Here is a 22610-nt window from a genome sequence, read left to right as displayed (position 1 = left end):
ATCACTGACAACTTTCTTCTTCGCGTCTTCGATGCCTTGACCTGATATCCTCTTGAAGATACTCGACCTGGTGCTCCAGGTCCAGCTTTAATTCCGCCATATGCTTCACCACCACTCCCATGGCCTCGGCATCTCTCTAAGACCTCGCCTGCCTAAACCGCGCGAGGCGAGCAGCAGCCTCAGCAGCACGAGCATTCTCCTCGGCAGTTCGAGCAGCCTCCTCGGCAGCTCGCGCCTGCCTCGAGCATCTCTCCACCTGGTTCGCCAAGGCGTGAATGGAAGAGTTCACCTATCAAAGGAAAATGGGATCAAAGGAACGAATAGAAGAATAAAAGCCGAACTCTAAAGAAGGGAGCACTTACCACCATGGCATGAGTAACAGCATGGCAGGCCACTTGGTGCAGAGGGAGCTCGGTCCACGCCGCAACTTCCTCGGGAAACATCGCCTCCTTACTCCGTTGAAGAGCATGAACAGGCGACAACACGCTCCTGAAGTCCCCCGGGGCCTCGGAGCCCGACGGCCTAGCTCGCGTATGGGCAAACTCGGAGTAAGCGGGAGCCCCGTGTGTGTGGTTTCGGCATAAGGAGCCCCCGCCGGCTCCTGCATAGGAGGAACCATCTCAGGCTCCTTTGCCGGATAATCCGGTGCCTCGGGCTCTGCACCCTGGGATGGCTCGGCGCGAGCTCGCTTAGCCACCCGTTTTCTCCTCTTCATGCCCTGGAACAAGTGCCCACCTCGGGTCCCTCGAGAGTCCATCGTACCTGCGAAAAGGAGTTCGGCATCAGTAAGACATGTAAAAGAAGAGCAAGACAGGATCACTAGGGAAAGAACCTACCCGAACTCAGGCCCGCAGCAATAAGCTTGGCCTCCGTCAGATACCATTGACAATCCAGCCCAAGCCGCGCCCATTGCCAGAGACCCTTCGTCGTCTCCTTATCAAGTGTGACGCCGGAATCGGGAGCGGCCATCCCCCAGCCGGTCTGAAACGGCCACCCCAGTGCACTTCGCACCCCGAAATAGTCCCACTTCCACGCCGGGACCTTATTAGGGAGTTCGTGTAAGAGCTTGAAGCCCGGGCGAGGAGACAGGTAGTATGCCCGCCTACGCCCAGGAAGGGGACCCGCAGTCATGCCTGATTTGACAGGACACCGCTATATAAGGACTCCAACCCCCAAAGGCAAGGGGAGAGAATGAAAAAATGGAGGTAATCCCTACTCTCTAACTCTCTCATTCCTCTAATCCCCGGAGCTTCTCTTCTCCTTCCGTTTCAGGTTCCTGCCACTCAGTTCAGAGGCAAGATCGTTGACAGCTAAGATCGGCCGGATTGTGCATCATCAATTATTACATCCTTTGGCATTTCAAGCTATTAACTTCATATTACCATGCAAATATGGAAAGTAAACCGTAAATATACAGATAAATCAACTTCAAATTTTAGGTAAGATAGAACACAAACTTATTTGAAAGCAAGCTGATTCTAGTGAACAAATTGCTTGCACTTGAACTAGATTTATAATGTTGTAGCGTTAGATTAATTCCGTTAGTTTTGCTTTTCAATGATCTTGTGTTTTGGGAAGTAGATCTATAGATTTTTCTCAATATTAATTCTGCTAGTTTTATTTTTCAATTAATTGCTGGTATTTTTCATTATTATTTAGTAATTTTTGCAATAAAATACTATTAATAAAACAAGTTCTGAATTTTAGATTTTTATTATTTTTTATCATTTTAATGAGTTCATTATGCATAATAAAGGTCTCAACTCATAAGTTATCTGATAATATTATTAAAACTATAAATTAATATTTTTATATTTAAATTTCTTATTTTTATTAGCATTTATTAAGTTTGATTTTTAAGTGGAATTGAAACACATTTTTAATATTTACTAAGTTTTTTTTAATATTTATTTTAAGTGAAAATTTAGTGGATTTTTAAATTAATAATTTTTTGGTTGTTTAACCTTAACCTATTTATATTATATTATTTTAGGGAAAATTCTCGATTAGTACCCTGTACTTTGGGCTTAGTGCCATTTTGGTCCCCGAACTTTAAAATGCGACAATTCAGTACTCAGACTTTTAAAGCGTGACAATCTAGTACATGTCGTTAACTAGTTGTTGACCAGCCATTAAGTGGCATTTGAAAAAGACATAAATGCCCTTCAAGTGTCATCTACTTTTCTTTATCAACCACCCAAACATTAATAGTCCCAAATCTTTGCCTTTTCCATTCAAGAAAGTTGGGGTCACGTTTGAGTGGGGCATTCTGGTGACCCCAACTTTCTTCAACAGAAGAGGCAAGGATTTGAGACTGTTAATTTTTAATTAACGTTTGGATGGTTGATAAAGAAAATTAGATGACACTCGAAGGGCATTTGTGTCATTTTCAAATGCCACTTAACAGCTAGTTAACAATAGATACTGAATTGTCATGTTTTGAAAGCTTAGGTACTAAATTGTCTTATTTTAAAGTTTGGGGACCAAAGTAGCACTAGGCCGAAAGTACAGGATACTAATAAGGAATTTTCCCTTTATTTTATTATTATTATTCTCTCTCTCTCTTAAATGTAATAATAAATGCATTAAAGTAAGAGGCGTTGTAAAACATAAAGGTCTCTCTCCCTCTCTCTATCTCTCTCTTAATGTAATAATAACATACATTAAAATAAGAGGCTTTGCAAAACCCAAATCTCTCTCTCTCTCTCTCTCTCTCTCTCTTTCTCTCTTTCTCCATGTACAAATTTATTGATCTAATCGAAACAAACAATGATTACTTTTTTATATTTTTAAAACAAAAAAAAATATAAAAAATGAAGAAGATAGATAAATAGCTTCTCTTAAAGGAGAGGGCCGCTAATATGGAAAGACCAATTTTATTATATATATTAGCGGGGACCCGTGCAATGCACATGAAAATCTGAAAGATTTAATAGTTTTATTTACTATTAATTAATATTAAATTAATAATCAAAATTTGTTGTTGATTAACTAAAAGTATTCAAAGTTATTGTTAATATCTAAATTTTTAATAATTTTATTTTTCATTTAATGTTGATTTATAGAAAACAATTATTGTTAATTTAATATGAACAAATATTTTTTAATAAATTTAATTTTATTAATAATTTGTAGTAATTTTAATAATTGTTATTATTTTTAAATGAAGTTTTGATTAACTTTAAATAAATAAAAATAATTACAAAAGTTAACAATTTTATTAATTGCACTAACAATTAACAATTATATAGGAATGACAATGGGGTTGGTTTAGGTTTTTCAGAATTTTCAGAATTTTCAGAATTTTAATTAATTTTTGCATATGAGGATGTTTTTAATATTTTCAGCATTTATTTTTGCATATTAATCACTACAAAATTAATGTGCATTTGCTTTCAGTAAAAATAAATTAACTAACTAAATACATACCGTAGTTAATAAAAAATATAGCTAATTTTCAATATTTTTCAATAATTTATAGCTTGGGTATTTTTTAATACATTAATAATAAAATACTATTAATTGCACTTTTTAATTATTTTGGTATATACCCTTGTTAATATAAAATATTGTTAATTTTTAATATTTTTAATTATTTTTAATATTTTAACTATGTTTAGGTTTTTCAGAATTTTCTGGATATTTAATTAATTGTTGGTATTTTTTCATTATTATTTAGTAATTTTTGCGTATGAGTAATTTATGTAATAAAATACTATTAATAAAATATGTTCTGCATTTTAAAATTTCATTAATTTTATCATTTTTAATGAGTTCATTATGCACAATAAAGGTCTCAACTCATAAAAATTATTAATTAATTAAAAATGCATTAATACAAAGTTATCTAATAATATTATTAAAACTATAAATTAATACTTTTATATTTGAATTTCTTATTTTTAATTAATTATTGCTATTTTTCATTATTATTCATTAATTTTTGCAATAAAATACTGTTAATTAAATGGGTTATGCATTTTAAATTTTCATTAATTTTTATCACTTTTAATGAGTTCATTATGCACATGATAAAGGTCTCAACTCATATGTTCTATAATAATATTATTAAAACTATCGATTAATATTTTGATATTTAAATTTCTTATTTTTATTAGCATTTATTGAGTTTAATTTTTAAGTGGAATTGAAACACATTTTTAATATTTATGAAAGTTTATTGGATTTTTAAATTAATAATATTTTGATTGTTTAACGTCAACCTATTTATATTATTTTATTTTTATTATTCTCTCTTTTTATAATAATAACATGCATTAAAATAAGAGGCCAAAAACCCAAAGGTCTCTCTCTTAAATGTTTTTCTAAATGTAATAGTAACATGCATTAAAATAAGAGCCTTTGAAAAACCCAAAGATCTTTTTTTAATAGTTTACAACTTTATTAATCTTATCAAAATAAACAATGATTACTAATTTTAGATTTTTAAAATAAAAGAAAATAAGAAAAAGTATAAAAATAGAAAAATAATTTATCTTAAAGGAGAGACATGCTGACATGGACCGTCCAATTTTAATATATATAATATTTACCTAAAAATTATTTTTATCATTACATACTTGAATATTAAAATTGTATTTTCTATACTTTGAACCGTATTAAAGAACAATACTAAAATAAAATTAATAAATCCAAAACGATAAATTAATAATTATTTTTTAAAATGTCTTTTTTTTAGTTAGATGATCATTTGATGATTTTTTTTTTGGTAATCGATTGTAAGGTTGGCAGATTGTGCACGATGAGACGGAGGTAGGCATCTATCTAGGGTTACTAGATGATTCTTAAAATCTAGCAAATTATGCGAATATTCTGCTACTCGTGATCTTTTTACTACCGGCGCACTTTAGTAACACTCCTCAATTCTCAACAGGAAAAGAAAACCAAAAAGCTTAAAGGAAAGTCAACATGTGTCGTGTGATCACCGAATGCCATACTTGTCCCCACCCAAGCCATGCAATCCTACTGCTCTGCTAATTTATTGTGATTGTGGCAAAAATGATCGTCCTATTGGAATCGCATAGGACGGAAATAGGAGTTTTACTTTGTATGTATGCTCAATTGCCACGTAGCACATTTATGAACTCAGGGTAAAAATTTCTCAATCCGACGGTTGAAAAGCTCTTTCTATTGGAATCGCATAGGACGGAAGTAGAAGCTTAATTTTTATGTATGTTTTGTTGCCACGTGGCTAATTTAGGACTCATGATAAGAATTCAATCTGATGGTTGAAAATATCAACAAACTCCACATTGAAGTTTTAATGTGTGGGAATCCACGTGGCAACCACCCAAAACCGTACGAGAAAGTATTGTTATGGGACACTTGCGTAGGAAAACATTTTCCTATTATTTTATGCAAAAAGGGGAAAAAGTGGGAGAAGGGAGGAAAAAAAGAAGAAAAAGAGAAAAAAGAAAGAGTGGGGAAGACAAAAGAATCGAGAGTCGGCGCTGATGTCTCTGCCGACCACCAATCATCACGTCTTTGTCACCACCGCCAAAGCAACATTAAGCGTTTCTTCCTTTTCTCCCTCTCTCTCTCACAAACTTCAATAAAATTTCTTCTCTTATTTATTTTTCTTTCTTTAGTTCTGTTAATTTTTTCTTGATCGGTTCTTCCGTGTATTTTTATCAAACGGAAGAGACCCATGATAGTAATAGAGTTTAGATTTGCTGTGATTTAGGAATTTGTTCTGGTTTTTGGCCTAATTTGGTGTTCGTTGAGGTTTATTTTTTTTGGGTCTTATCTGGTTTTCATGTTGGGATCTTGAATTTGCTGGGGTAAGTTATGCGAGGGATGGCAGAGCAACAACAGGTGGTTGTTATTGAGAGGATTGACGATGGCGAGAAAGAGAAGAAGAAGAAGCGTCGATCTCGACGTTCCAAACAGAACCCTGTTGTTTCAGGTTATATATATATTTTTTTACTTTGTTATTTTTTAGTTGAATCTCTAGTAGTATTTCTTTTTGTTTAGTTTTACTGTGAACTGGGTGTTGGAATCAGAGTAGGTCTGTTACCCTAAAAAAGATGATTTTTTTTTTTCTTCCGAGTCGTATATTCTAGTGTGATGCAATGCGAATAGTCGAACGCGGAAACTGTGGTTATATTCTTGTTATGTTTTTGTTCCCGATGGGAATAAGTAACTATTTCTTTGTTCTCATTCATCATTTCTAATATGTGAACTTATTATCAATTCTATGACATTTATATACAACTAAAGATTTGAAAGCACATTTAACTCACTGGGGCAGATGTTAAATAATAACTATCACATTTTGGTTTCAAAATCCTTTGCTCAACTTACTAAGCTCATAACCATGGGTGCTGAAAGTGTGGTTTACTAGAAAACAGTTTTTTCTTTTTAAATCAATATTCATCTCAGAAGCTACAATTGCATTAACATGGTAGTGGGGTTTGTTTATTAATTTAATGATTTTGCTTTTTTTTGTTTTTTTTTTTGGGGGGGGGGGGGGGCGGGGGGCGGGGGGCGGGGGGCGGGGGGCGGGGGCGGAGTTAATCATATTGGTGCCCTAGCGTTCTTGCCACTTGTCTGCAGCTCTGCAAGTAAGGTTAGGGATCATTTGTGATGATGGCTAAGACGATATTGGAGGATATATTATATTTTCGTTAGGATTATTCCTCTAATTTTAATTTGTTCATGAGGTTCATTCTTTTTTAAGGTTGGTCAAAAAGCTGGTCCAGATGTAACAATTATGGTATAAATATTAACAATCGAAAAAAAGTGGATATAATATGTGCTTTTTTAATTTTACAGAAAAAAAGCAAGAAATAGAGAATAAGGAGGAGAACACGACTTTTAGAAGGACGGGCCTCAAATTGGGTGTTTGGCCTTCTAAAATAGAATCCTTCTTCATTCATAAATTACCATCAATTTATAGAATCCAAGAAATTAAAATAACTAACTCGCACACTAAACCCTCTAGCACATAGACCCACTATTCCACTAACAAAACCCTTTTCTTGGGTGGTTAACAGTTGTACGTTGATATTCCTTTATGAAAGTTACTGTTTCCAATAAAATCAACAAACTAATAATCCATTAACAAGTAGATACGTAACAGGATATGGACTAAACAGAGTAGTATGACAGAACATGATTTGTGTAGCTGACACTATATTAGTCGGGACACGGTTTTGTTGAATTGAGTTGGTCTACATATAATGTCAGAATTTATTCTATCACTTGCAGACAAATGTTAAAAAAATACTGACCTTAAAAATGGGCTATTTAAGATTATGTTTAACTGTTGATCCCTTGTTCAGTTCTTCTTGCATTGATGGAGATCACCTTCAGTAAAAGTAAGTTGGATTAACTGTCTAAACTCATGCAGTTGAATGGTTCATAGAGCTCCTATAGTTGTTAAAAAATGTGAGGTTGTTCCAACAATCTGATCATGCTAATTATTGTTATAGTTGATCTCCTGGGTGGAGCTCCCATACTTTCTCATTCACATATTCCAAGCATGTTTAGGAACTTATCAGGTGGTGTTTGAGAATTCTATTCCTGGCACTATTCAGACTCTGGATTTGACATATTCTCAGATTGATGAATATAGTTAACCGTTATCCCCATTCTTAACCTGCAATACTGGTATACCCGTACAAGGGTGCTGTATCGTGTCAGATATTTAAATTTTTAGTGTAAATTTTGTATCCAATACTGTATCCAGTCGTGTCCTTGCTGTATCAAGGTAATATAGTTCTTAATTGATTTTCCACCAGCAAATGGAGCAGAAAATTACAACATGCCAGGCTTTCAGCTAAAAGGATTTGGTGTTGGCGTAACCCAATCTCCTGGATCTAAATCTGCATGGAGATGATTCAGATTCTCGACTCCACTCCAACTCTGGGTGCTTCATTTTTTTTGTTTAATGTGGAATTGTTTTGGTGCCTATATAGCTGGCAGTAGTCCCAGATGCATCTGTTAGAGATTGAGGCAATATTTTTTTACACATTCTAAGTATGGTCTTGATTGTGGGCTGATGCATATTGTTCTTGATAGAGATTTCTTTTGGCTATTTCTTAATGTTTGTATGTTGCTTTGGTGGATCACCTCAACAAATAGCTTCTGTATTACCAGTTAAGAGGGTTTCCTTCAGAACTTCTCATCTATTGTAGTAATATTCAAGTTTTTTTATGTGCTTACAATTGGAATAGTTTGCATCTTTCATCTGTAAGATCTGTTGTATGAAATCTGTTCTCTGCTTCATTTATTCAAAATCTTCTAGGTTCAATATCCTTTGTTCTCTCCATAAATTAACTCTTATAAATTGATTTAGATAAATGAAATTAACCTCTAGGCCTGTATTGCATGGATTCTCCTAAATGGATGCTGTGTTTGTGTTCGACATGTATTGGAGTCTAACACTCCATCGATTCTTGAGGACACTTCTCTTTAATATTTCCTTGTTATCTCCTAGCTTATTGAGAGATGCATGAATTGTTGATGTACAAAATGAATGCCATCTTTTGCATAAAAAATTATTTAGTAACAAAGGCAACATTTTTTCTTTGTTGGAGTCAGATAATGTTGGAACTCAAAAATATCAACTATTTAAATAGTACCTTTGAAAATAATCAACTATTTTAATAGTAATTCTGGGCAACATTGTGGTGATTCTGGTGAAACTTGTTGCATCCTGTTTTATTCTCTGTTAATTTCATTTTGATTGGTGAAGCCTGTTTTAGGTCTACACTTGTAGTTTTCTTTTTTTAGTTATTTTTGTTGTCATAATCATCTTCTTGAATCTTGATCTAGTATGTCTTGCGTGATTTATATTTTTCTCATAACTATTTTTCAGGATCAGGTGATAGTTCAGTTAGTGGAATGCGTGGTGAAGCATCTGGATTGGGAAATAGTAACACTTTGAACTATGTTACTTCATCCATGGGCACATATTCATCACAGCAATATCAATTGGATGCCCATGCATTGGTTAATAATGGACCAGGCAAGGCATCAGATATTGCTTTCTCTTCTCTCCCAACAATGCGTATCCTTGGTGAGGAATCATTGGTTCAGGAGGGCAATATGCAGGATCCACATTTTTTTCAATCTGATCCTGGGGTTACAATGTATTCTAAATCATGTCCAGAGCCAATATGTCAGGAAGAAGCAAATGAATCAATTATGAATAAAGAAAACCTGCCTTCCCGTAAGCCAGAAGCATACACTGTTATGCAGAGAAAGTATTTTGATTCTCACTGGTCTATTGAGGCTGTTAATGAGGCCATAGAGGTGAATTTTACTGTGATTTTCAAAGTGGTCCTTTCTGTAGTGGATTGCCTGTTTATGTTTACTAACATATAGAGATAGTTGGATGAATCAGTATTACAGTAGACTACAGGCATTTTTCTTGTTTTGCAGAGAGGTGATTTATTTAAAGCATCGTTCCGTGTGAATGCTTATAATCGGATTGAGGTGCAAAGTCTTATCCTCTTTTTTGTGCAACAATTATCACATTGCTGGGTCTCCTTGATAAATCATCTGTTTACTAGTTATTTTACATGCATTCTTTTGTATTGTCAGGCCTACTGCACCATTGATGGCATACCGACAGATGTTCTCATTAGTGGAATTGCAGCTCAAAATAGAGCAGTAAGTTTTGGAGTAATTTTCTCTGTTTGATGCCCCCTTCCCCCAAGAAAATAGTTGGAAGTTTAGTATCCATAGTTATAGTGGCATGGTGAGACTAGGTGATAAGGTACCTCCTTGTTTCCTAAGCATGTAGGTAGATGCCTAAGTGCTGGTTAGGTGGTGTTTTTTATACAAATAAGGCTTACAATTTATTGGATCTGATCCATGTTGACATGTGTATATTATCAATTTATTATTTTTTTGATGGATATATTATCAATTTATTATTATGTTGTACTAAAAATTACTAAAGGCACTCACCATGTAGCATATCTCTAAGAAAATGCCTTGTAGCCTAGGTATCTCTTAGGCACCTACCTAGGCATTGTCTTGATGAATATGCTATTGTCCATTATAAATTGGATTTGGTTTTTCCTGTTTGTATTCCTTTTTCTGCATTTTATATTTCTAGATAATGAGTTATTCTCTACATTTTAATTTTGAGTTTCCCCTTATTTGTATATGAAGCATGAAATCTTTCGTATTGGTTTGGCTAACCTGCCTCCTGACAATGTGCTCTTTTATCTGGCTTAAGATCAGCAGTGCAAGGCAAACTAGAAATGTAGATTTAGAGCATGCTTTTATCATTTTTTGAATTTCTTTTGCAAGTAAGTAATACAGTAACATCTTTAATATGTGTTTACATATGTATTTATGCATGTGTTAATGCCAATAGCATTCACAATCTGAGAATCCTATTCCTTTGAACCCTTTTATTGAAAATCAGACTTGCACCAATTCCACTTCATCATGAAAACTATCATTCCTTGCTACTGTAGGAACAATGCATGCTATATAGTAGAAATTTGTTCAACATGATTCAACTGAGTTAGATTACAAGTGAAGTGGATACTTGTTGTTAGGACTGTTTATTCAAATATATTGTAATCAGGGGTACTTATGTAATTTTTCATATCTTTTAAACACCCTAACATGAGTCAGTCTTGGCGTCACCACTGATATCTTTTTTTTTTTTTGAAGAATCAAGAAAAAAATTTCATTAAAAGAAAAAGATTACATCCTAACACCCTTGGTTGTCTAGATGACACACCAAATACATTCACAAAGCTTTAAAATGAAAAGGGTTCTGCATTACAAGGCTATAAATCAAGGAGATTCCAGAAATTTTCTAACAAATCAGCTTTGGAGACTTGATCAAATTGCCCATTCCTGCTATAAAAAATTCAATGCTCCACCTATTCTCCTCCCTCCTTCCTTCTTTCATACCCCTCACAATCCAGCTAAGAAACCTCAACTTCTTCTCCCTCTCCCTGTCTTCCCACTGATATCTTATGCCAAATATTCTCTCTTTCCCGCCTATTGTTTTTCTTCTCCTTTTCTTCTCTTCGAGTCTTCATGGTATCAGAGGACTGACAGAAGTTTGAAGCTTGTGTGCACCTTTCTTTCTCCTCTCCTCTGTTTTCTCTGGAATCGATTGGAACTTACCAAATCTGAAAGGGAACCGGTTGAGTAAGTGGTTTTTACTATTCTTTTTTTCCTTTTGGTCGTAGAACCAAAAGGGTGATTGTTTTGGGTGTTTTCTCTTTACCTGTGATGGGCTTTTGTGTTCATGGAGAAGTTTTCTCAGTGTTCCTTTGGTTATGTGGTCTGAGATCCATTCGGCTATGTTGTGTCTTGTTTTATGGATCTCACACCAAGTTTCAGACCTGATGGTCTTTGTAGTGGTGTGCTTGATGTTTGGGAAGTCTTCTTTCACCCTGAATATCATTCTTTTGGTAGTATATAGAGGACCAATTGGAGGTGTTTTTTTCTTTCCTTTTTTGGATTGGTGGTGTTTGAAGTTGTTTCTACTTTCTACTACTGGTTCTACCTTCTTCAAAAGGGTTTTGTTTCTTCCAACTATAGTAGTGTCTAGTGTGTGTTAACAGACAAACAAGCCTGGTTTTATTCTCGTATTTATCAGCTTCAAGTAGAGTCATACACTTGTAAATAGGGGGAGTAAAGTCTGTCATCATATTACTCTTCTCTCGCCTCAATGTGAAAGGAGCTTGATCATTATCAAACCGTTGACTGGAAGAATGAGTCAGATGCTAGGACAATACAATGGTTGAAGACTTTGGACCTGTTTCACCAACAACTTTTGGAGAAACTGGTTGGCAATAGCAAGGTGCTCTTCCATGAAGAACAGGGTAGTCCCAAGGTGGTGTCCTCCAGCTGAAGGCTCACTGAAGCTGAACTTCGATGGTAGAAGTTTGGGCAATCCAGGGCCATCTGGAATTTGGGGGGGGGGGTTGAGGAGCGAGCTTGGAGAGGTTCTGTTGTACTTGGGTCCTATGGGACTTGGTGATTCTGTTAGGGCAGAAATGCTAGCTGCTGTACAAGGGGTGCAGTTTGCAAACCAAATGGGGGTACAGCAACTGATTAGTGAGGGGGACTCAAAGGTGGTGGTGGGCTGGTTAATGAAACCTGAGGAGACTGTTTGGTGCTATAAGAACGAAATTAAGAATATTAAATGGCTAACAAGGAATATGTCGGTTTCTATTCAGTGGGTGGGGAGATAGCAAATGCTTTGGCTGATGTGTTAGCCAAGCAAGGGGCAAATAGGGAAGATCTGTTTTGGGCTCAGTTGTGGTTCCATTACTCTTTTCCTAATTTCTTCCTCTCCTAGGGATCTTTTATGAGACTGTAATCCTGAATCAGTTTCTGTCTTTATAAAATTTCATTATTATTCACACACACAAAAAAAAAGAATGAGTCAGATGCAAACGAGTATAGAAAACTTGTAAATCAGCAGCAGGTGTTTACTTTCCTAGCTGGTCTTAATCCTAGTTATGAGCTCATTCGTGTTCGGATATTGAGGAGTAAGGAGCTCCCACCGATTCAAGAAGTGTACTCTCTAGTTCACTTTGAGGAGAGGAGGATAGCCATGACTAGCAGGGGAGTAACAGATTACACTCTTGGCCAAGGGAAGTTGTGGAAACAATAGGAGTGGTGATGTAATGAAGAAGACTGAAGAAGTTGACAAAGATACTTGAGGTGTTCTCATTGTGGTAGGTCTCGACATACCAAAGAGACATGTTAGGATCTTGTTGGCATGTCAAAGAACTTTTAATCCTTCTAGAAGAAGCAACTGCAACAGTTTGGGAAAAAATCTAGTTTAGCTAATGTAGTTTCTGGTGTCTCATCTTAGGAGAGTATGGGGTAGGGGTCTCCGTCAACTTAAAGAGACACCAATCACTCCTACCTCGCATTTGTCCACTTTAGGCAACCAGACTTTTGCATTGCATGTCTCTACTTCATCCTCCAACCCTTGGATCATAGGTTTTGGAGTAACCAACCACATGACTGGTAAGGGTGAGTTTTGGAGATCCCAAGAAAACCCAAAGCATCGAGTAAGTCTAGCATGGTTCATGTCACAAAGGTATTTTCAAGACTGAAAGAAGGTCTGGTAGGAGCAGGTCCAACAAACAAATACAAAAGAAGAGAAGTTAAAGCGAAAAGTTCTTGTGTTGAGAACCCCCAAGAAGAAAAACAACCTTTGCAGGCTGGAGGCAGGAATGAGAAGTTTTTGGCAAAGGAAGGGGATAATCTGGTAGTGTAGCTCTGGAAGGGGGGAAGAATCAAGAAGAAGGAAAATCAGGGGAGAGGATGGTGGAAATCGAGAAGTTAGTGGAGAGACAAGTGGAAGTGGGCAAATCTCCGGGTTTGTTCTTTTTGGGAGGGGAAAGTGTGGTCAGAAGGGCAATAGAACAATTTGAAAAAAACAGAAGAAAAGAGGAATTTAGAAAGAAAATAGTGGGGGAGGGAGGTGAGATTTGGGAGGACGGGGAGGGGAAGGAAGATGGTTGGGTTGAAGAAGAGTGAAGGGGTTTTGGAAGTCTTAAGTAGTTGAGGGGAGGGGGAGGAAGGATTGGAGCGGTTATCTTGGGTTTGAAGGTCTTTCAAGTTGGTAGAAGTTGGGGGTGGTGGTGGCAATTTTATTGCTGTTTTTTTCCTGCCAATGTTCTCAGTGCTGAGAGAAGTTTTTGGTATTTGTCCTTGGGAGGTGGTGTATTTCATTTTGTAATCGGGAAATTTTGTTTCTCTGATTCTGTTGTAGTCTTGGTGGTTTAGGTGCTACCTTATCACCTATCCAGATTGTAATTTTTTTCTTCCTTTTATTGAATTTTTCTTTTTTGCTCATAAAAAAATCACTTTGCTCATGGGATGAAGTTCCTAATGTAATACAAGATTTCCAAAGAATGGTGTTTACTCAATATCATGTGGAAGTCCAGATATTTCACTGAGACAATGCTCGTGCATATTTTAGAGATGATCAGAATCAGTTCTTTTCCTAGCATGGATGGTATATTATTCATAAAAGTACATGTCCAAGATCCTCTCAACAGAATGGCTGAGAGGAGGAACAAACATTACCTTGAAGTGACTTGTGGTTTGGTGTTGCATATGTACCTAAAAGATTTTGGGCTGGTGCGGTGTTGACAGCTGCGTTTCTTATCAATTGTATGCCACACATATTCTCATGTTCCAGGCCCCACATCAGCTTTTGTTTCCCAAGTCTCTATTGTTCTTATTCTTGTTCGTATTTTTTGCAAGGTTCAAAGTATTGATACAATACGCATTTCGGCCGTATCGTATCAGTACTTAGAAACGGACGAAACATATATTTTTTTTAGTTTTTTTTTCAAAGTTTGGTTTTTTAGGAAGCTTAAAACGTGTTTTTTATTATTAAAAAAATTTGGGGTCCGAAACACACCGTATCATTTTCAAAAGATACGATCGTATCGGGCGTATCGTATCGATACTTTGAACCATGATTTTTCGTTGTCAATATTTTGTTTAGGATTTGTCATTTGTCACAATCTCATGGTAATCTTCACCCGCTTACTATTCCTTGTGTTTTTCTTGGATATCCCTTGGCCCAAAAGGGATATAAGTGTTATGATGCCACTTCCTGGTGTACATTCGTTTCTATGGATATGTCCTTTGTTGAGTCTCAAGCTTTCTTTCCTACTCCTTAGGGGGGAGAATAGTAATCTGGATGATAAGCATGTTCTTGTTCTTTATGTTCCAATCCCATCTGTTGTTGCTCCTGTTCCATTTGTTGCTTCTTGTCGTTCTCCTGTTCGTGCCTCTGACCAGTGTGTTTACTCTCGGTTCAGATTTTGTTATTGTCTTCCACATTGTCAGCAGGAGCAACATACATCACCAGGTGAAGATAAACTTGAGATTGCACCTCCTGAACCAACAGGCTCTCAGGAGGCAAAATTGAAGAGTAGTGCATGTCTTGTTGAATCAGGTAATTGATACTCTTTGTAAAAATTGCAAGTGGGATTTGGTTGACCTTCCCAAGGGAAAAAACTATAGGGTGCAAGTCAGTGTTTATAGTTATCATTTTTCTGGTTTTGTGGAAAGGTGTAATGCTAGGTTGGTGGCCAAGGGCTTCTGCCATACATGTGGAGTTGGTTACATGGAGGTGTTTTCTTCAATTGCTAAGATGAGCTCTATCCGTGTACTCTCTCTTGCTGAAGTATTTGGCTACCAATTACATCAATTAGATGTTAAGAATTCTGGAATGGTGATTTCGGGGAGGAAGTGTACATGGTTTAGCCTCTAGGTTTTTTTCTTCAAAAGAAATAGAAGGAAAAGTTTGTCATCACAATAAGTCATTGTATGGTCTGAAACAATCTCCCAAGGCTTGGTTGGTAGGTTCAATAGTGCGGTCAAGCAATTGGGTGTTAGAGATATAGAATTTGAATTGGTAGCTATACTTGTTGTCTATGTGCACGACATTGCTATTACAAGGAATTGGGAGTTAGAGATACAAAATCTGAAGAATTTTTTGGGAGTTCAATTTGAAGTTAAAAGATCTAGGCCCCCTAAATATTTCCTTGGGATATTCATAGAAAAGTATTTCCATGGGGTTGAAGTTGCGAGGTCAGATCAGGGCGTCTTTATTTCCCAAAGGAAGTACATTCTAGATCTCCTACAGGATACTAGTAAACTTGGAGTCAAAGCAACATATACTTTAATTATTGTTAATAATTAACTTGGGGAGGAAGGTGGTGAACCCCTCTCTAACATGAGATAGTTCTAGAGACCTACTCGGAGATTATTATACCTGTCTATGTCCAGACTTGATATAGCTTATGTAGTTGGAGCTTAAACCAGTATATGCATGCTCCTTCTCCTAGAACTATTCATCTTGTTGGAACAAAGCTGCATTCTGAAAATTGTAATTGTAATGGTAAAATTATTTTTATTAAATACAGGTATGCTCAGACTAAATATATATAGAGAAGTGTTATTTTATATCATATATTACCATATATGTACTTAAAACAATATAACTTACCACTTATACAATAGAAGTCTAAGATATAATCGAGTTTGACTTGAAGGTCAAATACAATGGCTCTTTAGCCAACATAAGATAGAGAATAAACTCAATATATAGTCTTAAATAACATAAATAAATTAATTTCTATTAAGGTCTTTAAAACAAGTCACCCTTGACAAAACTAAAGATAAATAAAGCAAAATGACAAAGTAGAGAACTAATTCTTAAGTGAATTGATTTGAATCACAATGAATCATAATGAATCGCATGAATTGTATAAATCATAAGATTTATGAATCGAATCGTAGGATTGAAACAGAAATTGTAAGATTTTTGAAGAAATGGATTCAGACATAAGATTTGAATCACAACTCTTGGGATCTGTGATTCAAATCATGAATTGTAAGATTTTAACAACATTGGAGCAGAGAGAGTTCTTAGGTACTTGAAGAAGTTCCTTGGTAGAGGTATTTTCTTCTCCAAGCATGGTCACTTGAGGGTAGAGGCATTTACTGGTGCTGATTGGGCAGATTCAGTTGATGACATAAGATCTACCACAAGTTATTGTGCATTTGTTGGAGGTAACTTGGTGACTTGGAGAAGTAAGAAGCAAGCCATGATTGCTAGGTCAACTGCAGAGGTTGAGCATAGGGCCATGGCACATGGCTGAAATGTTGTGATCGAAGAATATGCTGATGGAGTTGGGAATTGATGTTCAACATCTAATGTCATTGTATTGTGACAATAAGGCAGTGATTAATATAGTCCACAATCTTGTGATGCATGAGAGGATGAAGCATATTGAAGTTGACAAGCATTTCATTCATGAGAAGATTAATTAGGTGATATTTTCACCAAGGGTGTTGCAAGTGCCCAGCATGTTGACATTTGTACTAAGTTGGCTATGATAGATAATATAAAGCCCAACTTGAGGGAGAGTGTTGTTAGGGCTGTTTATTCTAATATATTGTAATCAGGGGTACTTGTGTATTTTATCATATCTTTTAGACACCCTAGTATATAAGTCAGTCTGTGTGCTACCACTGATACCATTTTTGCCAAACATTCTCTCTTTTCTTCCTGTCATTTTTCTTATCCTTTTCTTCTCTCGAATCTAGAATAATATGTCATTTGTTAGGTTTGAATGGTTCATTTATTATCATATTTACTATTGTTTTTATCCAAAAATATATTATTATTTTCCGTTCTGTCTCTTCAACAAATAGATAGTTGAAAATAAAATTACAGGTAAACAGCTATTACTGTAATTTTAGTGTGTAAATGCTGTTTGCGGGTCTCCATTTTTTTTCTTTTCTAGTGGTTTTTTCTGACATAATATTTGTAAAACAATCCCTCTACAATCAGACTATTTGATTCTGAGCATCCTCTACCCAAAACATGTGCATATAAGGGCAAACTTAATGGCATGATGCATATATCTACACCATTTAGAAGAAAAACGTTGTGTCATGGTACATGGATTTCTATTATGCTATATTGTTTTAACTTATTGACAGTTTAGATGGCATGATGTCATGATCACATGAGGTCTGGTTTCTGATGCTTCATATTTGACTAGAATGCTCAATCAATTAGGTGGATTTCTACATTGCGTGATACATACATAATATTGCTTTCATTTTTGTGCATTATTTGGTAGTGTAACATTTATTATACTATATTTGTGTCATTATGTCCTTATTCACCCATGTTATGATTTTTGCTTTTCTTTAATGGAATGCTATGGAACCACATTGTTCTCATAGGTGGAAGGGGATGTTATAGCAGTTCAGCTGGATCCTTTCACATGTTGGACTAGGCTAAAAGGGTCATCTGGCAATGTTGATGATTCTACTCTGATGGATGGTTGCAATGCATTGCCTGAAGCTGTGGATGTGCTTAGTGATAACTATAAAGGGAAAGATAAGATAGATTTTGAGTTGGAGGACACTTCTAGGGGAAATGGTTTTCTCTGTCCAGACAAGGGGTGGCATCATCAGAATAGAGCTTTTGTAGGTGAAGCTGTCCATCTAGATCTGAGAATTGGACCTAAAAGTTATTGTTATGAGTCAAATGGACATAATTCCCCTGCTTTGGATCCTTCAAATGCAGTTTGTTCTCTAAGTAAGAATGAGCTTTTAAATTCGATAGAAAAGATATGTGCTTTGATTAGTTCTTTCCCATCGAAGCGACCGACAGGTAGGGTGGTAGCTATTTTGGAAAAGTCTCCTCGTCGTGATGCTGTTGTTGGTTTTCTTGGTGTTAAACAGTGGCTTTCTTATAGGGAAGGGTATAAAAAGGAGCCCAAGAAAAACAAGAATTCTTTATCATTCTCTAATAGGGAATACATCCAATTAACACCTACTGATCCAAAATTTCCTAAAATGGCAGTTTCTGTAAAAAGCTTGCCAGATTGCATCAACAAGCGATTGAGGAAGGGTGATGCTACAGTTGAAATGGAGTTGGTGGCTGCAAAAATTGATGATTGGAAGGAGGAAAGTATTCTGCCACAAGCTCATGTCATGCATATTCTTGGACGAGGTGGAGAAATTGAATCAAATATTGCGGCAATTTTGTTTCAATATACAATTACCAGTGCTGAATTTTCAGTTGAATCTTTATCCTGCCTACCTAAAATTCCATGGGAGATTCCCGTAAAGGAATTAGAAAGAAGAAAAGATCTTAGAAATCTTTGCACTTTTACAATTGACCCTTCTACTGCCACTGATCTTGATGATGCTCTATCGGTTGAAAGGTTGTCTGATGACATTTTCAGAGTTGGTGTCCATATTGCTGATGTATCATATTTTGTCTTGCCAGATACATCCTTGGACATAGAAGCTCAAATGCGGTCTACAAGTGTCTACCTTCTGCAACATAAACTACCAATGTTGCCTTCACTGCTTTCAGAGAACTTGGGTTCACTTATTCCTGGTGTAGATAAACTTGCGTTTTCCATTTTTTGGGACATCAGTAATGCTGGGAACATAGTGGATCGCTGGATTGGCCGTACCGTGATTCGTTCCTGTTGTAAGCTCTCATATGCACATGCTCAGGATATCATTGATGGATTGGTAGATGTTGAGAATCCTACCATCTTTAGAAATAGGTTTCCTGAATTGTGTGGGCCGTTTACATGGTGTGATGTCGTCAGGTCTGTTGAGAGCCTCAATAAAATTTCTAAGACACTGAGTGAGAACAGGTTTAAAGATGGGGCTCTTAAATTAGAAAGCTCCAAGCTTGTTTTCTTGTTTGATGAGTGTGGAATACCTTGTGATAGTATGCTTTGTGAACGGAAAGATTCAAACTTTCTTGTGGAGGAGTTCATGCTCCTGGCAAACAGGACAGTTGCAGAGGTCATATCTAGGGCTTTTCCGAGTTGTGCATTGTTGCGTAGGCATCCGGAACCCAATACACGGAAGCTGAGAGATTTTGGGGCTTTTTGTAGAAAGCATGGTTTAGAATTGGATACTTCTTCCTCTGGCCAGCTTCACCTTTCACTGGAAAAGATAAGGGAAAAGCTCCAGGATGATCCCGTATTGTTTGATATTCTCATCTCTTATGCTTCAAAACCAATGCAGTTGGCTAAGTATTTTTGTAGTGGGGACTTGAAAGATAGGGCAAATGAATGGTCTCATTATTCATTGGCAATTCCTCTCTATACACATTTTACTTCACCATTACGTAGATACCCTGATATTGTTGTGCATCGAACATTGGCTGCTGCTATGGAAGCTGAAGATATGTACCTGAGGGGACAAAAGACGCTGCTGAAATCAATTAACGGGGAGACAGTTGCAAGAAGATGTTTCACCAGTACTTATTTTGATAAAGATGCTATTTTGTCCAAAGAAGCTCAGGAAGCATTATCAGCTGCAGCAGCAAAGCACAAAGTTCCTTGTGCAGAGAAGCTTGCAGATGTTGCTGCTTATTGCAACGAGAGAAAGCTGTGTAGCAAGCATGCTGAAGATGCTGGTGATAAACTCTATATGTGGGCTCTGCTGAAGAACAAAGAGGTGTTTCTCCTTATGCTTTGCATCTGGATTTCTTCATTGCATTCTAGTTCCACTATCAGATGCTTGTACAATGATCTATCTGATTTAAGTTTTTTTATCAGTATCTGTTGATTTGCTATCCAGAGTATGTACCTCTATCTTCAAAGCTAACTTTGATTAATCAGTTCATGTGGTAAACAAGAGGAGGCCCTGTTTTTTTTGTGAGTTTGTCAGCTATATTTAGTCATCGAATCTCTGATAGAATTGAAGCAGATTTATTTTATCATTTTAATGAGGTCAATAACTTGTTTTGATTTAATTGCTACTCGCAATCATGAAATATTTCTGCCCTCGAAATTGCTGCAATACAGTCTGGGTGAGATTGACTAAATGTTGGAAGACATGTTCTCCTGTTATCTTGACTGATCATGTCTATTAGCTAGCTCATGATCTGCTATATTAACATGGCTTATTACTGTATATTCTGTCTTATGACAATGCGTTCATTGCCTGCTATAGAAACATAATTTTGATTTGATTAGGTTAATGCCTCTTGATTGCATTAGTTTTTGTTCTCTCAGTGGCATATGCACTCATGCACCATACATGCATCTCCCATACAGAGGCATGGACCAACATATCTCATCTTTTTCATAGACAGTATATCTCAAATGTCAGTATTAAGTTCCTGAAATAATATTACTATGGATTCTATAAATTCGTTCAGAGGGTGATTGAGCATTTGTTTATTAATTGATACTAAAATTTGATATATGGAATTTTGTTTGTTACAAAGTAATTGATTAGGAGTCAAAGAAATTATGCAATTGGTTAAGTTAGAATAGATTGGATTGGACTGTCTTGGAAAATTTGTCACTAATTTCATGCCAACTTTTTGCTGTTGTTTGCAGACTTTATTCTCAGAAGCTAAGGTTTTGGGTCTGGGGTCAAAGTTCATGTCCATTTATATTCATAAACTGGCTGTAAGGAACTGATTATTATTTTGCCTTTTCCTTTACCTTTTCTTTTGTTGTTCCTTACAACTATAATTGTATTATGATTGTAGATTGAGCGACGAATATATTATGATGAAGTTGAGGGTTTGACTGTGGAATGGCTGGAGACAACTTCTGTATTAGTGCTTGATTTGTGTACAAGTAAACGCCCTCAGAAAAGAGGTAGCCCTAGTAAACGCCGGGCACTTGAAGAAGTTGCTTGGGTTACTAGCTTATGTGACCTGAAGCTGGAGCAGGGTGTCTTTGAGAATGGTAACCATGAAGGGGGCACAAACAAGGAAGGAGTTGTTTCTATACCATCCAAGGATTATAGCACTGCTTCTGAACCTGACATTTCAGTTGGTAGTGGAATTAGTCCTGCTGTTTTTCCTCTGACAGTTCGACTGCTTTCAACAATCCCAGTTGTGCTTCATGCAGTTGGGGGAGATGATGGTCCACTTGATATAGGAGCAAGGTTGTACATGAGCTCGTACTTTTAAGTGAACCAAGGTTTTCAGACAAGGCAAACTTGGTGCTGGAAATAGGTTCTTGAGGGAGATGAAGCATATAGAAAGCTCTATCGGACATGGGTAAGCACCTTTTGTAGATATCAAGTTAATGTATAGCTCAAATGGAGTACAATGATATTCCAATGTCAAGATGGTTAGGTATGGTGTGAATAGCTAACACCAAAGATGTGATCTAGTGGACTTTGTAGATAAGCGTAGGAATTTTTTTTTCTGCTGAGGCAGTGTTTCAGTGGCTATCTTTTTAAGCTGCTTTTGGGAATTGGTCGTTTTTTTTCTAGGCCATTTCCATCTTGTTTTTCGCTGACAGTTATTGCGGTTTCTGGCACTTGAAATACCGAGTACCAGAGACATGCGTGTTTTTTGAACTGTAGCCCAATGATTCTTTTTCGTTTTGGGCAATCAGGTTTACTGTTCAGCTTAGTATGTTTTATTTTCCCAGTATGAGTATTTTGGTGGTTTGATTTTGGATTTAATTTTCAATTAGTAAATTGCTTTGATTTTGTTATGAAGTACATTTGCAATGTTAGATCGTATTTGCTCACCAATCAAACGACCTCCAGATTATTGACGCTGCTCTCTAACTAATCCTTGAGAATTAGCTCAAAGGCCATTCAGTAGTTGACAACAATCAATTGCTACAAGGTATGAGGTTGAGAGACTCAAAATACGATGCTCTGAACACTGGGAAATTTCACACACGATTATGGTTTGGTTCAGCTTTGATGTGAAATGGCAGCTGAGTTGGGTGTTATGGGGTGGATAACGTCTATCTGGGTACCACTATCTTCCGAAGAGGTTGGCAGGTTTCAAGTACACTTGGGATTTCGAGCCTGAACTGTTTTAACCTTAAAGCACGCCTATTCACTGCCTGTCAACAGGTTATGTCAATTCATGCATGAAACCACGACTACTTATAGGGCGTATGTTAAAGAGCATTGTTTTTAAAACCGGACCGGATGGTCGGACCGGAAAACCTGACTGGTTCCGTTTTCCTCCAAAACCGCTTTTTCTCCCAAAACTGTTGATTTTGATCAGTAAATCGCTGAATGGGACGGTTAGCCGTTTGAACCGGTAATCGGACCCTTGACCGGTTTGGTCACCGGTTTGTTTT

At 36.5% G+C, this 22610-nt stretch overlaps 1 protein-coding gene across 2 annotated transcripts; it reads left to right on the top strand.

The window, feature by feature from the left end:
- The first annotated feature begins 5402 nt into the window (after positions 1 to 5402).
- On the top strand, positions 5403 to 21940 carry LOC104608511 (DIS3-like exonuclease 2). Of its 2 annotated transcripts, XM_088888006.1 has the most exons (8): positions 5403 to 5926; positions 7764 to 8120; positions 8843 to 9279; positions 9409 to 9462; positions 9571 to 9639; positions 17746 to 19995; positions 20886 to 20957; positions 21041 to 21940. In XM_088888006.1, the coding sequence occupies exons 2-8, from the start codon at positions 8024 to 8026 to the stop codon at positions 21467 to 21469; spliced, it is 3408 nt and encodes a 1135-aa protein (XP_088744132.1). In that variant the 5' UTR covers positions 5403 to 5926; positions 7764 to 8023; the 3' UTR covers positions 21470 to 21940. The 2 variants fall into 2 exon arrangements, with proteins under 2 accessions (XP_088744132.1, XP_010272835.1); XM_010274533.3 differs by lacking the exon at positions 7764 to 8120.
- Positions 21941 to 22610: the final 670 nt, after the last annotated feature.

Source organism: Nelumbo nucifera, chromosome 5, assembly GCF_055504915.1.
Source record: "Nelumbo nucifera cultivar China Antique chromosome 5, China Antique-T2T, whole genome shotgun sequence".
In the NCBI taxonomy this organism is placed as follows: Eukaryota; Viridiplantae; Streptophyta; class Magnoliopsida; order Proteales; family Nelumbonaceae; genus Nelumbo; species Nelumbo nucifera.
The sequence above is the reverse complement of the archived record's forward strand: the minus strand, read 5'-3'. Positions and strand labels throughout refer to the sequence as shown.

What these genes read in the sequence shown, in the direction of transcription:
- LOC104608511 (XM_010274533.3), top strand. Translation starts at nt 5,809, where the DNA reads ATGCGAGGGATGGCAGAGCAACAACAGGTGGTTGTTATTGAGAGGATT. An exon ending in ACAGAACCCTGTTGTTTCAG is followed by an intron (nt 5,927 to 8,842) that starts GTTATATATATA and finishes ACTATTTTTCAG; the next exon opens with GATCAGGTGATAGTTCAGTT. An exon ending in TTGCAGCTCAAAATAGAGCA is followed by an intron (nt 9,640 to 17,745) that starts GTAAGTTTTGGA and finishes TTGTTCTCATAG; the next exon opens with GTGGAAGGGGATGTTATAGC.